Source organism: Necator americanus, chromosome IV, assembly GCF_031761385.1.
Source record: "Necator americanus strain Aroian chromosome IV, whole genome shotgun sequence".
In the NCBI taxonomy this organism is placed as follows: domain Eukaryota; kingdom Metazoa; phylum Nematoda; class Chromadorea; order Rhabditida; family Ancylostomatidae; genus Necator; species Necator americanus.
The window spans coordinates 33,764,108-33,779,899 of NC_087374.1; the positions used below are offsets into that span (position 1 = coordinate 33,764,108).

A 15,792-nucleotide genomic window follows, 5' to 3' on the forward strand; every position below is an offset into this window, starting at 1 on the left:
ACCGTAAAATTGGAATATACTAAACAACATCTCAAATTTCACTTTGAATGTACTAAAAATCGATTATTGTCAAAATATTGCAAGCGATAGTTCGCCCCCGGTCCCCGCGCTGTGCTGCACTTTTTAAAAAAAATAATACACCCATAAAAAGTGCTTTTCTTTTTTTTGGGTTTCTATGACCATGGCCAATCCATAAAACTAGTTGAAAATGGGAAAAAAAAAACTTTTGAGCAACGAAACTCTTTGTTGCAGCTGTACTCGTTACGTGCAAACTTCGCTCTGGACGGCCGATTGGGTTCAGTTCTACCACGTGGATTAACGGTAAAGGACAAAACGTTTTGCATTGATAGATCCATTTGGGATGCGACAATGCGACACAAAGTTTGGAATTTTGAAAACTAGACAATAACTTTTGGAGACCAGCCAATGTATGGATATCTGTAACGGTCACATTCTTTTCCTTATGTGCTAGTTACCTCATTTTTTTCAGTCACTGTTTTTTTTCCACTCAGACAACTTTGGTTCCAGGGAGCGTGGAAAGGCATGATTGGCCTGGTTTTGAATCATCGGCCTTGCAGATGCTCCGGATCCTCTTAGCACTGCTCTTCAATCTGCCCGAAATACTATCAGTTAATGTGTAATTTTTGTAAAACTGTGTAGAATATATGAAAAACAAAAGATGTAAAGGGCAAGTGTAAGTAGTTCACGCAGTTTATCGGCAATTTTGCAAACTACTCGTGATGTTTGAAATTTTGCAGAGTTTACGAACTTGGCTCGTAAGCGTCTTATCCTCTTCGGTACCTCAAAGTCAAAATCAGAGACTTCTACTACTTTACAAGGAACTGATTGTGAGCTAGGCCAGAAGTGCATTTTTGTGGGTGAACTTTCTTTTTTGAATATTTCCTCATACAGTGTAGAAGGTTAGTAACCATTGTTGAGATCAACAAATGATAAGCAAAAGTACAAGTCTCAAGAGAATCTCAAGAAATGTTCTGTCTGTCGGCTTCAATTTTGAACAACCCTATCATCAAGCTCTAACGTTAAAGGCAACATACCATAAATCTGAGGTGGTGCGGATTTCAGGTGGAGTATCCGTATATGGGGTCGCACATTATGGAGACGGGGGTAGTTCCGCTTGTCTCTCTCTGCATCATTGCAAACAGCTACCTCCAGAATGCTGTTTTGTACGACGCGATCTATTCCAACGCTCCACCCCTTGCGCCGCCTCCACCCTGCGATTCGTCGAAAATCAATCCGGACAGCCCAGATAGGCAGTAAGGGACGCTACTCATGCAAGGGTGGCGCGCTGCAATGGAAGGCATCGTACAAAACATCATTCAGGGGCCGGCTGATTGCAGTGATTAAGGGAGAGATGAGCGCAACCACCTTGGTCTCCATAATCTACGACCCCGTATACGGATACTCCACCTGAAATCCGTACCACCCCTGATTCGTGGTATGCTGCCATGAAACCGCACGGTCCTCGCTGCATGAGACAACAAACAAGAAGTGTAGCAAACTGTGACAACGATGATTTCCACAGGTGAACGTCCATCTGTAATATCAATGACACTTCACTTTTGGAGGAAAGAAAGCATAAAGATCCTCGGATCCGGAATGCAGCGCCACATTGACTAAACTTTTTATTTCCAAAGTGTAGTATATGTTGTCCAACACAGTTATGTATTCTCATGCATGTATTTGTATCCTCTATGTTGATATTACACGCAACACATTAACAACATGGGCTACAATGTGTTTTTTTTTTAATTTTTACTAGATTTGAGATCAGAGGTCCGTTTTAGTCTCCCATTTTTGCGGAAAAATCTATTTATTCTTTGTTTCACACAAAGTATATTCCTTCGAACTTAAGATTTCCATCGAGTTTCTGATCAGGAAGTAATACTCTGCCGTTTACGTTGAACACGGTAATGTAGCTCTCAGGAGGGCTACCCGTCACCTCCTTTGATTTAATTGCAACAATCAGTTCATCGTAAGTATACGGAATGAAGTCGAAGGCAGAGAAGCCTCTCTCTGGATGATCCTTGCGATCACCTTTAGGATTTTTAACGTAAATCACATTGAACTCGGTTAGTTTGGGATTAGCTTCGATTAGTATGTGAGCACCCCTGGAAAGTCATGTTGGCATCTTATGAATCTTCTGAAGCAACAGAAGGCTTACTTCATTTCGTCTTCCGTCTCATTGTAAATTGTTGTTGAGGCTTTTCTAGGTAGGAAGTACCACTTTCGGCGAATTGGTGACCATTGCACTGCCTCATGCGTCAAGTAACCGGGTTTACGGTAGCCAGCTTTGTTGCGCATCCTCGAGTAAACTTTCTTCCAGTTTTTGCTTCTTACCTTCAACGATTATAAACTGAATCCATTAAAAATCAGTGGATAGGATCACTATCTAGGAGCTGATAAACATCAACTCGCTTTCTACTTCCCCGGCTTTTGTAATAATCTTGATCCACATTGAATCTTCGCTCACTACGTGCTCGCTTTTGTTTCTGTACTCCTGAAAATGAGTTCACTTTACTAGAAAATTGCTCAATTTCATTTACTGTAAACCGCAACTCTCTCCTCCATTTGTTTCATAGAATGAACATGAAATTTAACTTACAGTACCGTGACCTCCTACATAGAGCAAATCTTTCTTGACAGTTAACCATTCTGCTTTCATTCCTTGGGTTGTGTTTCCTGGTCCAGAATTGAGAAATACCCATGGAATTGCCTTGAGAAGTTTTCATTTGTGCACATAAAGTTTTCTCTGTCCTTTAGTAACAAAGATCTTTGGTTAATACAAAATGTTTCACTAGTTTCAAACGAAATCAAAGGTTCACAAAAGACATGTGACTTAAAAAAATTGTTTCCAAGCTCCTTTCAAACGTAAGTTATTTTAAATCTCCGTATACGACTTTTGATAAACCTCGGCATGTTGATGTTCTAATAATTACTTACTTAGCCAACCAGTAGTTTTTTTTTTTTTGTTATTTTCGGAATTTCCCCTTCTTCGGACCTAAAAAGGGAAATCGAACCTTTATTTGGACTCATAGATGACTATTCTGCCATTGCTAGTTACCTGTTGTGAGGTGACTAGCGCAGTTAAATATCAGCCTTAAAGAGGGCGCGAATTCCCGCGCAATGCAGATTCATTCTTCTTTGCGATTCATTTTTGGGCCCTTGGAGTGGATCCAAAAAACTTCCAGAGCCTTGCGCGCCGCAATACTAGGCTCACGTGCCAAAATCGTGATCTTAACTTCAAAATCTTCTCCGTTATGACGCCGCATAGTATGATCACCCTAGTGGGAGTGGGATGCAGTGGAGTCACATGATTTCCTTTTGCGTTCTAGTGTTGTCTGATTCAAATGCGTAGTGGTCTAGGTGTCTTTTTCTATGTATTCGTCACCACACTACACGCAGAAAATCATATAAACAACGCATGAACTCATGCAATCACCCTCGTTGTTATCCGGACATATTTTGCACTCCAGTATGGTGCAAATACGATTATGTAGGAGAATGCGAGTGAGCCTTTGCCTACGGTTACTAGGGAGAGCTCCACGATGGCAATAGGCAATAGATTCTTCAAGATTAGCTTCCCTCAAACACCGCCGGATGGCAGCGCTAACCTCATCAGCAACAAACGGTACACAAAAGTGTACTTTCTCCATACCAGATTTGTTTCGACTTAGTGCTCCTTTTCTAATAGGCCGCATAGATATGTAGCTGTTATTGACCGCAATTTTCCTAGCAAGCTCGACAGACTCTCGTCTTTCTTCTCTTCCACTGCAAAAGGAGGTGGCCGTACGAAACATATTTCGTAATGCCGACCTTTCAACATGTGTGGGATGAGCAGGAGGAAAGTGAACTAGGATATTCTTATTACTAGGTTTGCGCTTTGTCCTGCGGGTTCTGATTGAAATATGCATTTGGACGTTGATGAAGGGTAACCCTTCTCCTTTTGGCTTATCCCGAGTAAACCTTATATACTTCGACTGCATATTTAGTACCTTGAAACAGTTGTCCATTTTTGCTTGGGACGAACAGACAAGGAAACAGTTGTCGATATATCGGTAATGAAGCAAAGGTCATGTCTCCCAAATCCGTGCCCCAATTTTAGCCTTGGAAGCGGTGGCGAGCGTTGCTGACCAGCCATTGTCGTACGACAAGACCCCTGATTTGCGGAAAATAGTTGCTCGACCATCTAAGTACAGTGCATTTGAGACATTCCCTGAGAACAACCATCAACTGCTCCACGAGAAAGCCATACAGAATGACTGAGCTTTAGTGTTCAGTTAAAAGCTCAAAAGTGCCTGCATAGCCGATTCGTTGGAGACGTTTGTGTGCAATGCAGTAACATCGAAAGCTACATTACACATGAGTTATAAAAATGCGTGTTCTTTAGGTGGTCCAAAAACATATGGTTCGTAAGGTGGGCTGGAGTTTCAGCATTTTCACGAATTTCAGCAGCTGCACCAAAACTACGTTTAGGGGCCAAGCGCTCTTGTTAGTGGAACCTCCTCCGCAGCTTATGATAGGTTTTACTTTGAACGTTGAAGGATCTTTAGAGGCAAGCTCACTGTCAGAGTTAAGCTTGTGTGTTTTTATCGGAAGGTACAAGACAGGATACACCGGTAACTCTGTTTCAAGTCGGGTTGCAGTCGAGGGGGGTAAATCTGCTGATTTACTGGTACTGATCCACAGCCTATTGAGTCTTCGGTGTTGCGGTAGAAATTCTCTGACGGTGGTAGAGCGATAGAGGGAGCTATCTTGAAGGTAACATAATGTGAAAGCTTCGTCTAGATGACGAGGAATGCCAAAGCGCTGTTTGGTGTGATGTTTGGGTGATAGTTGAGTAGTTCAACTGCAAAAAGATGGGACGTAATATTTCCGGCGTGGGTGTAGTGTAGCGATTAGAGGTTCCGCTTCCTGCACGATTGATCGGAGGTTTGAATCCGCCTTCATAGTGCTCACCAAGCCTTTCATTTCTCCGGGGTCAATAAATTGGTACCAAACTTGTCTGGGAGGATAAAAAACACTTGCTAGACACATCGGCTAGCCACCGCAAGTGATTGTATAGCATAGTTACACGTTCGTAAACCTCAAACGATCCTGAATTAAAGTGAATTTGAAAGCGCATCCCAAGCGGATTGATTAACGCCAGAACTTTATCCTTTATCTTCTAATATCTACAATGACGTTTGGTTCCTGTTGTCTAAAGAAAGTACGTGGGAAAGGTATAAACGGAAGGGCATTAGACTGATGCTGGGTAGTCTCACTGGTATTCGATTTTGGTTTTTGACGGAGACAATCTTGAAGTTTTTGCAAATGTAACTCTTTGGACCCCCTCCAAAGGCCCAAAGATGAATCGCAAAGAGGAATGCCTCTACATTACGCGGGAACTCGCGTCCTATTTAAGGCGGATATTTGATTCCGCTAGTCACTTCACAACAGGTAATTAGCAGTGGAAGAATAGACACCTAATCCTAAGGCACGATGTCCTATTCTACTGGTAGCTACAGTAAACGTGAGACTTTCTTAGTTGGGCGGATAAAGCGTCGGATTAATCACTTTCGATTTCAACTTTTCAAGCTCTGAAGAAGGCGATATTGCCGAAACGTTAGCCACGAATAAGGGATAGTAACAACCTCGTGTCTAGCTCAATTAAATAAATCTACTTCCTTAAATCTACTTTTTCGTGTCACCAATTTTTCAAGTTACCTTCCCGTCTTTTATCTCGTATAACATTCCGGTCTTATCATCAGGTGAGAGGAGGTGTCCGTTAAATTCTGAGAGATCCGACAACTCCATCGCCCTTCCTTTGTAGTTCAGTCCCCTGTGTATTCAAGTTCACGTAAATCCTTCAACAAAGTGACGAGTTAAACTCACGAAGTGATGTTTTGGTCAGATCCCTCTATCCATTTGATTTCTACCTCTTTTTCTTTCAAAGTAAGAGTTCCTTTTCTAGTGACAGCGCGCCAATTATCAGGTGCCGTTCTACCGTATTGATCCATGTCAGTGATTACGAGCAAGTTGTATGTTATTGAACCGTCGTCGTTTTCTTTCCATGTAAAAGTTCTGGGGATGATCTGGAAACATTCTTACTCTCGATTAGGAATTTTTGCAAGTCCCAACCTATTCAACTCACATTATAAGTATCGCGCCAGTCTCGAACGTATTTAACTGAAAACGTACTTTTTCAAAGTTTTCTTGCTTTTAACAACGACAACGAAATCAGAATTTTACCATTTAGCGCAGAGGCCCCAATAGTCCAGGCTATCTGAAATTCTCACTGTATTTTTATGCATTGCTCAATCTCAAGCTTTGATGTCGATAAGTTTTGCTTTCCATTGTATGTAAATGTTTCTATTCTGTATTGTAAAATTTCAAAATGTGTAGAAAGAGACTCACCGTAGCACAAACGACGAAAACGCTCATGTCTTAGTGCTGCAAATTCTGGAACAGAAGATTTTTTGATATGCGCATGTGTACAGTCTTCATCTTGACTGGTTTTAGTTTTATGATTTGAAGAGATTGAATCTACGTCGAATTCTTACCATACCTTCACTACAAAATTATGTTCAAGCTTCGTATTCTTGCTGCGAATTTGTCCTTAATCGGGAGCAAGTGCTAAGGAAAGTTTTCCTACTGATCAAAGTTCTCTTATGTTTTGGTGCGCAATTTCTGACGGAGAAGGGAATGTAGCAGCGAAATTAATTTATTTCTTACTCCGGTCATGGCAGCTCGTACAACTCCTTATCGTATCACTGATATGTATTTATATAGAGGTCCCGTAGAATACCCTGCTGCCCGCTGGAACTCAAGGAAAGCACAAATGGACTCAGTGTGGACACCTAAGGTACGTCGAACCATTCTCGCGCCGTTTTTAAAGGCAGCATACCACGAATCTGACGTGATGAGGGAATCCGATGAGAGAAGCTAGTAGGTTTGTAGTTTGCGGGATCATCGGTAATTCCGCTCACCTCTCCCTAATCCTAAAAAAATCGTCCTAAGACACGACGTGGGAACATCTTTCGTTCCTACGAAGAACGTTGACCAATGAATAGGTTGCTCCCTCTCTGTATACGCTCTTGTCCCCTCAGCAACCTATTCATTGGTATCACTTGAATATAGAGTCGAGGAAAACCCACTGGCTTTCGACCGCTGCGCACCTGGTTGCGGCGCGTGTACGAGGGTGGCGCATTGTAACTAAAATCGTCGTGAAAACGGCTCTTCCACTCATTTTTTTTTATTACGATTAGGGAGTGATGACCACTCTTGACTTAAACTTTCCCAGCAGTTTCCTCACTACATCGATCACATCGTGGTATGCTACAGTTAAGAACGGTTAGGGGGAATTGAACGTGCTCACACTCATAATTTCTTAATCTGCAAAAAATTCTATGATAAAGAAGATAAAATCTAAGTTTGTACTTTCATAAAGTCAGCACGCTACATTAATAATAATTAATAAGTTATCTTTAATCCATTTTAAAAGTCGTTCTTGAAGGATTTGTTATATCACATAATTTATGTCTACTACACTAAGGATTTTGCTATCTAGTATTTGTTTTATTGTTTGTGTGACAAAAGGGGATCGTTTTCCAAAGCTCATCCATCTAATGCGAACATTCAATTAAATTGCAATCAACTGCACTTAAAGCCATCACCCCACGAATCTGAGGTGATACGGATTTCAGGTGGAGTATTCGTATACGGGATGGAAGACTATGGAGAGGGGGTGAATCCGTCCATTTCTTCCTAATTTCCATAAAAAACGGCCCGGAAGATACGGCTTCAGGCGTTCTGGCGCACTATTTTCTACAAGGAGTTCGACTGGAGCGCGCCAGCCTTGTGCGGCTCCGCATGAAAATCTAAATAATCTAAAAAATACAATCTATAGAGATTCTGGCTCTCCTAAAAATAAGCCTAAGCTAAGCCTAAGCAAAGATTAAGGTGGCCTGAGGACCATCCTGATGGTTGTAGAGGAGGGGTTTGATGGTTATCTGAAAGAAATGTGTCCACTTTTCACAATTTTACCCAAACCTGGGAGAAAGAATGCAATCTATGAAGATTCTGGCTCTCCTAAAAATAAGCCTAAGCTAAGCCTAAGCTAAGATTAAGGTGGACTGAGGACCATCTTGATAGTTGAAGAGAATGGGTTTGGATAGGTTTTTTTACGGCAATTGGGAAGAAATGGACGGAATCACCCCCCTCCATAGTCTCCCATGCCGTGTACGAATACTCCACCTGAAATCTGCACCATCTCAGATTCGTGGGGTGATGCCTTTAAACTGCAATCAACTGCATTTGAACATTTCTTCCTAATTGCCGTTAAAAAAAAAACGTCCCGGAAGATGCGGCACAGGGTTGGCGCGCTACAATCGAACTTCTTGTAGAAAATAGCGCGCCGGAACACTCGAAGCCGTATTGCTCGGACCGTTTTTTGCAGCAATTGGGAAGAAATGAACGGAATCACCCCCTCTCCATAGTCTCCCATCCCGTGAATACTCCACCTGAAATCTGCACTACCTCAGATTCGTGGAGTGATGCCATTAACGAAGCGTTGAACTTTTACTGTACTAATGTCTCATATGGACAATCATGGTTATTATGAAAAGTTCTAGTAGCAGGTTTTTCTAATGAGCACTGGTAGCTTTGAGAGTTATAATTTTACGATGGTGTCACATTATTTACTTAAACGACAGCAAGGAGATGAGGTTTTCTTTATTATAATCCACAAAGTTCAACTTTTTAGGTAGCCTGAGGCAAAATAACCTACACATGTTTCGAAATCAACGATGGGTACCACTGTTTTTTTGTTTTATTTCGTTTTCCACAAAAAGAATAAAGGATAAAGTCCAGGTGAAGGCGCATATTTTCAAATAATCGGCGACATATCAGGACAAACCTACTTGGAACACGTGTACGTTAATAAATTGGTGGATTTTCACCATGAACGTGCTCTGAAGCGAATGCAAGTACAGGACAGAAGGACTGCTGGATAAAAATAATAATTCCACAGTTGTATGAAGTGTTGAATTTTCAAATGAGTTAGAAACGGGTATTAACCTAGTATTAAAAGGATAAAAGGATAAAGTTTCTGGCGTCAATCAATGCGCTTGGGATGCGCCTCCACGTTCACTTCAATTCAGAATCGTTTGAGGTTTACGAACATGGAGCTATGTGTGAAGTCATTGTTTTTATCCTCCCAGACAAGCCTGGTACCAATTTGTCGGCTGTCGATAAAGGGCATGGCTAACACTAGGGCGGATTCGAACCTCTGACCGATCGTGCAGGAAGCGGAATCTCTGACCACGGTCGAGGGTTCGAATCCCCTCTTGTGCCCATCATGCATTTCATCCCTCCGGGGTCGAAAAATTGGTACCAGACTTGTATGGGACGATGAAAACACTGATTTGGTTATCGGTTGGTCCCCGCAAGTCATTGTATGAGCAAACACGCGTTCCAAAACCTCAACGATTACGAATTCCAGTAAAACGCGTTGGCGCTTCCCAAATGGATTGATACGCCAGTAACTTTGACCTTTTATGCTACTTTATCGTTGCAGTATATGGTGTAAATTTCGATGCTGAAGACGGGCAGATCTCTCATGCGTGTTTTCTGCAGTGCAATAAAGGGCAAAAAAGGATATTGCAGAAACCTAGACAGGGCGGATAGACACTTTAACCTTTGTACCATAAAGTTTCGCTTTGATTCTTCCTACCTACAAAAGATTTAGATTCTTTTCTTTTCTTTTTCAAAAGAGAAAAGACTGATCAGGCCAATTAGTCTAAGAGTGTCCACTTCCAACCAAGATAGTGTTGTTGAGAGGATTATTCTGCATGTGTATGATTTTTCCATCTATGCAAATTTTTATTTTCCTATATTTTTCGGTGTGTGAAGAAGCGTTTCACTTGTAGTTCAGCTTCTTCATTGGAGTAGTAGGCTCAAGATTACAAAACTGAGAAGATTGAGACGAGCCTAGAAATAATTAGTTGATCTCAACCAAGCAATACGTTCTTTCAAAATCCAGATGTCACGTTGTTAGTTTATTTTGCGTTATCTGCGCATCGGCATGTGTTAGGTTTTCCACTCTGTTAATCTTCGACGGATTAATCTCGCGCAAAAAGATTCTGAGACATAATTTAGGAACGGTATTGTTTCCTATATTTTTATATTTATCCTGAAAATTTCTGCAGAAATGAATTATTCAGGTATTTTTGAGTGCACATTTCCGGTATTTTTGAGTGCACACTGCAAAGAAGCTGCCAGAGTACTCATAGATAATTTGCCGAACGTGGAAGGATTTAATGATTTTTTCCAGAAGATAACCTTAGAAGGATACGTCACATTTTATCATTCTTCATTCTATTATTCTATTTCTATTGATAATTCTCGAACGTCAAGATTAAAGTAAAGTTAAAGTTAAGGAGCTTTTTCGTTCTTCAAGAAAGTGGTCTTTTTAAAGGTTCATCTTATAATAAGACCTTGTTCATTTCTGATGAAGCTACTGTCCACTCTCTGTCTTTAGTCAACTTCCAAGTCCATGTTATCTATCCTAATGTTCGCATTGAGTCCCCCTGAGCAGGTAAATAATTCGGGTGAAACTATGTAACTCTGTCGTTTTCGTATCTGTATGTTGGGTAATATTGTGTAGATGGAATGTACGATTGATGTCCCCGCATCATTCACGATTCACAAATTCAACACCTCCTACTAATTATCGTTATGCACCCAGTAGGGAGGCACCACTTTTTTAAAGCATCTCTTGCTGCTTTCACATCAACTGCTTCAAGAGTTTTCTCTCCCTTGCAAGAAGACATTGAAGTAAAATAAATAGAGTGGATAGAAGAACTCGATTTATTCTTTGGTTCACACAAAGTATATTCCTTCGAACTTAAGATTTCTATCAAGTATCTGATCAGGGAGCAACACCTGACCATCGACGTTGAACACGGTAATGTAGCTCTCAGGAGGACTACCCGTCACTTCCTTTGATTTAATTGCAACAATCAGTTTATCATCAGTATTTGGAATGAAGTCGAAGGCAGAGAAGCCTCTTTCTGGATGATCCTTGCGACTACCTTTGGGATTTTTAACGTAAATCACCTTGAACTCGGTTAGTTCGGGATCAGCTTCGATTAAAATGTGGGCACCCCTGGAAAACGACGTTAGCACTGAATTTGAACCTTTTGAATCAACAGTTGCCTCACTTCGTCTCGTCTTCCGTCTTATTGTAAACTGTTGTTGAGGCTTTTCTAGGTAGGAAATACCACTTTTGTCGAGTCTCTGACCATTGCGCTGCCTCATGCGTCAAGTAACCTGGCTCAGAGTACCCAGCTTTGTTGCGCATGTTCGTATAAATATCCTTCCAGTTCTCGCTTTTTACCTTCAACGATTATAAATCGAATCCAAGAATAATTAACGAATAGGATCACTATCTAGAAACTCATAAAACTAGATTCGCTTCATACCTCTCCGGTTTTTGTGATGGTCTTAATCCACATTGAATCTTCGCTCACTACGGCTCCGGTCTCGTTTCTGTATTCCTAAAATTTTGTTCATCATATTAGAAAGTTGCTGCCTATTCAATTTCGTTTTCTGTAAACCACCACCCTCTCCTTCAATTCTTTCATAGAAGGAACATGGAATTTAACTTACAGTACCGTGACCTCCTACATACAGCAAACCATCCTTTACAGTTAACCACTCTGCTTTCATTCCTTTAGTTGTGTTTCCTGGTCCAGAGTTAAGGAACACCCATGGAATTGCCTCAAATCGTTTTTGTTAATGTTGTTAATGCAAAGCTTTTCTATTGATAAGGGTCTTCAGTTTCTTCAAACTACTTCAATATTCACAAGTTTTTTTTTGTGGTCTCAAAACAGTTTCTGAAGTCAGTATGGTGCTTTAAATCAATTTCTACCTTCCCATCTTCAATTTCGTACAACATTCCGGTCTTATCGTCAGGTGAGAGGAGGTGTCCGTTGTATTCTGAGAGATCCGACAACTCCATTGCTCTTCCTTTGTAATTCAGTCCCCTGTGTATTCAGAGTAATGTTAAATACTTTAACAAATTTTAAAATGGAACCCACGAAGTGATATTCTTATCAGAACTCTCCAACCAGTTCACGGTCACCGTTTTTTTGTCTCTACTTATAGTAAGTGTTCCATTCCTAGTTACAGCGCGCCAGTTATATTTATCCTTTGCCTCTCTTCCTTCTTCATCCATGTCAGTGACTGCGAGCAGGTTGTAAGTAATTGAACCATTGCTGTGTTCTGTCTTTGTGATAGATCTAGGAATGACCTGGAAAAATCGTTATATCCGAGTTGAAGTTCGAGTTTGTCAAGGAACTATTCTCCCATTCACCTTGTTTTTACCAGATCTGCTACGATTTTGTGCCACTGAAAAGGTATTTTCTAATTTCCTAGTTTTCGCTGTCTAAAAAGCTAGCTCAACTACAAAACTTTACCGTTTCGCGCAGAGCATCCGCAGATCAAGAAGATCTGAAATTCACATCATTTACACTTTAACTCTTCTATTTGAACATTTAATTCAACAATTAATGTAACAGCATTGTAAAATATTTAGAAACAATTCACTACAGTCTATGAGCTCATTAATTCTAAGAGGAGGGACTCACTGTGATATACCAGGCTAGGACCTTCATGTTTGAGCAGTGCGAAATTTGGCTGGAAAGAAGCTGTCGAAATTAGTGCATATTATTCACATTTGATTACATTTATCATTTGATTTCTATTTTCAAGGATTTGTGCTAATCGGAACTGATCAAGGCTGATTTCCTGAAGTCGCTGTAGAAAAATTATGAGCCAAATGTCGTCATATCACAACGGTGAGATCCACATGGAATCGAAAAAACACGTTGACGGGTGTTACATCGTTCTTAAAGGCATCACCCCACGAATCTGAGGTGGTGCAGATTTCAGGTGGAGTATTCGTATACGGGATGGGAGACTACAGAGAGGGAGGTGATTCCGTCCATTTCTTGCTAATTGCCGTAAAAAACGGTCCGGAAGATGCGGCGCCGCACAAGACTGGCGCGCTCCAATCGAACCTCTTGTACAAAATGGTGCGCCAAAACGAATGAAGCCGTATCTTCCGGGCCGTTTTTTACGGCAATTAGGAAGAAATGGACGGAATCACCCCCCTCTCCGTAGTCTCCCATCCTATATACGAATACTCCACCTGAAATCTGCACCACCTCAGATTCGTCTGAAATTCTCACTGTATTTCAAAGCATTGCTCAATCTCAAGCTTTGATGTCGATAATTTTTGCTTTCCATTGTATGTAAATGTTTCAAAAAATTATTCTGCACTGTAAAATTTCAAAGTGTGTAGAAAGAGACTCACCGTAGCACTTGCTATCTAGTATTTGTTTTATTGTTCGTGTGATAAAAGAGGATCGTTTCCGAAAGCTCATCCATCTAACGCGAGAATTCATTTAAATTGCAATCAACTGCACTTAAAGCCATCACCCCACAAAAAAGAGATGGTACGGATTTCAGGTGTATTCGTATACGGGATCGTATATTATGGAGAGGTGGTGAATCCGTCCATTTCTTCCTAATTGCCGTAAAAAACGGCCCGGAAGATACGGCTTCAGGCGTTCTGGCGCACTATTTTCTACAAGGAGTTCGACTGGAGCGCGCCAGCCCTGTGCGGCTCCGCATCTTCTGGGCCGTTTTTTACGGCAGTTGGGAAGAAATGGACGGAATCACCCCCTCTCCATAGTCTCCCATCCCGTATGCGAAAACTCCACCTGAAATCTGCACCACCTCACATTCGTGGGGTGATGCTTTTAAACTGCAATCAACTGCACTTAAACATTTCTTCCTAATTGCCGTAAAAAAACGGCACGGAAGATGCGGCACAAGGTTGGCGCGCTACAATCGAACTTCTTCTAGAAACCTCAGATTCGTGGGGTGATGCCATTAACAAAGCGTTGAACTCTTACTGTACTTACGTCTCATATGGACAATCATGGTTATTACGAAATGTTCTAGTAGCAAGTTTTTTAATGAGCACTGGTAGCTTTGAGAGTTATAATTTTACGATGGTGTCACATTATTTACTTAAACAACAGCAAGGAGATGAGGTTTTCTTAATTATAATCCACAAAGTTCAACTTTTTAGGTAGCCTGAGCCAAAATAATCTACACATATTTCGAAATCATCGATGGGTACCACTGTTTTATTTTTGTTTTGTTCCATTTTCCACAAAAAGAATAAAAGATAAAGTCCAGGCGAAGGTGCATATTTTCAAATAATCGGCGACATATCAGGACAAATCTACTTTAAACACGTGTACATTAATAAATTGGTAGATTTTCACCATGAAGGTGCTCTGAAACGAATGCAAGTACAGGACAGAAGGACTGCTGGATAAAAATAATAATTCCACAGTTATATGAAGTGTTGAATTTTCAAATGAGTTAGAAACGGGTATTAACCTAGTATTAAGGACTAACGAGAAAAATTCTGCTTTATCTCCTCATATTGTATGAAATAAAATCATTTGTTCGGATTATCGATGAGAGGATAACACAGTTTCAGATATTTTAATTGTGGAAAGGATTGAGCAGTGTGAGCGCAAACTGTGAGATATCGCGGATTTCGAACGGATAAATGATCGCAACGCTGTACTGAAGTTCAGAGGTGTTCAACCAAATAACTAACTGTTTGCTACATTCCCTAGTTCTCATCGATGTTCCATGATGTTCCTCTCCAACATCATTACAGAAGTCATAAGTGTTCTTCTTCTTTCAAACACCGGTGAAAATCTAAATTAATCTAAATATATAAAACAGAACCAACCCAGAAATATCTTAAACTTGATGCTCTATTTTCTTGGTGAACAGGAACAAAACTACGCAGGATATTGCATTAGAATAAAAAAGTTAGCGCATTAATACGTAAAAGTTACCTTAATTTTTAGTAGTACCTGCGATACATTAATGCAAAAACATGCTGATCAGATCTGGCAGAGTCTTACTAGCACCGCTAAGTTCGAATATTATTGATTGGTTTCATTAATACAGCTCAAACCTGGATCAATAGTCATTAATGGTCAAAATATTTTTTTCTCACCGACGGTTCACTCACACTTGCTCGTACTAAAGCACACTTCTTTTAAAAGAAAATAATACAGCACGTTTGGTTAGAAGTACGCCTTTCAATTGAGCCTCCATCGCTCTAACGAACTAAATAATTTTGAAGAGGAAAAAAAACTGAGGTGGAGGGACTCTTTGTTGCAGCTGTACTCTTTACGTGCAAAAGTCTCTCTGGACGGCTGATTGGGATCACTTCTACCACGTGAATGTAGGGTAAAGGACAAAACGTTCAGGGCTGATAAGCCGTTTTGGGATACGTTCGACGTAAAGTTTGACGTTCGTACAAGAGTATGCGACCTGCACAACAAATTTTGGGGGCAGCCAATGTATCAGATCAGTGTTTTTTTTTCTTTCAGACGTTTTTGGTTGTTCCTGTGAGACGAAAGGCATGATTGGCCTTGGTTTCGAGTATCGGCCTTGAAGACGCTGCGGAACCTCTTGGCGCTACTCTTCAGCATCCCCCGTAAAATTGTCGTTTATATTGAAGGAATCAATTCGCAATCGTGAGCTTTTGTAGACAGTCCCTAATCAATAACCTAAATATACGTGTACTACTTAAGGCTGAATTAAAGGTTTATGTTTGCCAAAATTCCTGCACTTCTTCCAGCGCTCTGTTACGCAGCGGAGAGGCGGACATGTACCTTTGCCAGGCCCAGA

General features: G+C 40.8%; 1 protein-coding gene across 3 annotated transcripts; it reads right to left on the reverse strand.

Moving 5' to 3' along the window:
- Nucleotides 1-1,843: 1,843 nt before the first annotated feature.
- Nucleotides 1,844-12,674, reverse strand: RB195_003568 (uncharacterized protein; the record flags this gene model as incomplete). 3 transcript variants are annotated; one of them, XM_064201276.1, is made up of 13 exons in its annotated part: nt 1,844-2,129; nt 2,183-2,358; nt 2,624-2,734; nt 5,725-5,839; nt 5,893-6,092; nt 6,152-6,186; nt 6,250-6,283; nt 10,942-11,164; nt 11,220-11,395; nt 11,481-11,555; nt 11,668-11,778; nt 11,930-12,044; nt 12,099-12,235. In XM_064201276.1, 13 exons carry the CDS (start codon nt 12,233-12,235, stop codon nt 1,844-1,846), a joined length of 1,794 nt encoding a protein of 597 aa, XP_064057155.1. The 3 variants fall into 3 exon arrangements, with proteins under 3 accessions (XP_064057155.1, XP_064057156.1, XP_064057157.1); XM_064201275.1 differs by lacking the exons at nt 1,844-2,129; nt 2,183-2,358; nt 2,624-2,734; ... (2 more) ...; nt 6,152-6,186; nt 6,250-6,283 and adding exons at nt 12,374-12,408; nt 12,477-12,510; nt 12,648-12,674 and having other exon boundaries at nt 10,879-11,164; nt 12,099-12,310; XM_064201274.1 differs by lacking the exons at nt 10,942-11,164; nt 11,220-11,395; nt 11,481-11,555; ... (1 more) ...; nt 11,930-12,044; nt 12,099-12,235 and adding an exon at nt 6,415-6,441.
- Nucleotides 12,675-15,792: the final 3,118 nt, after the last annotated feature.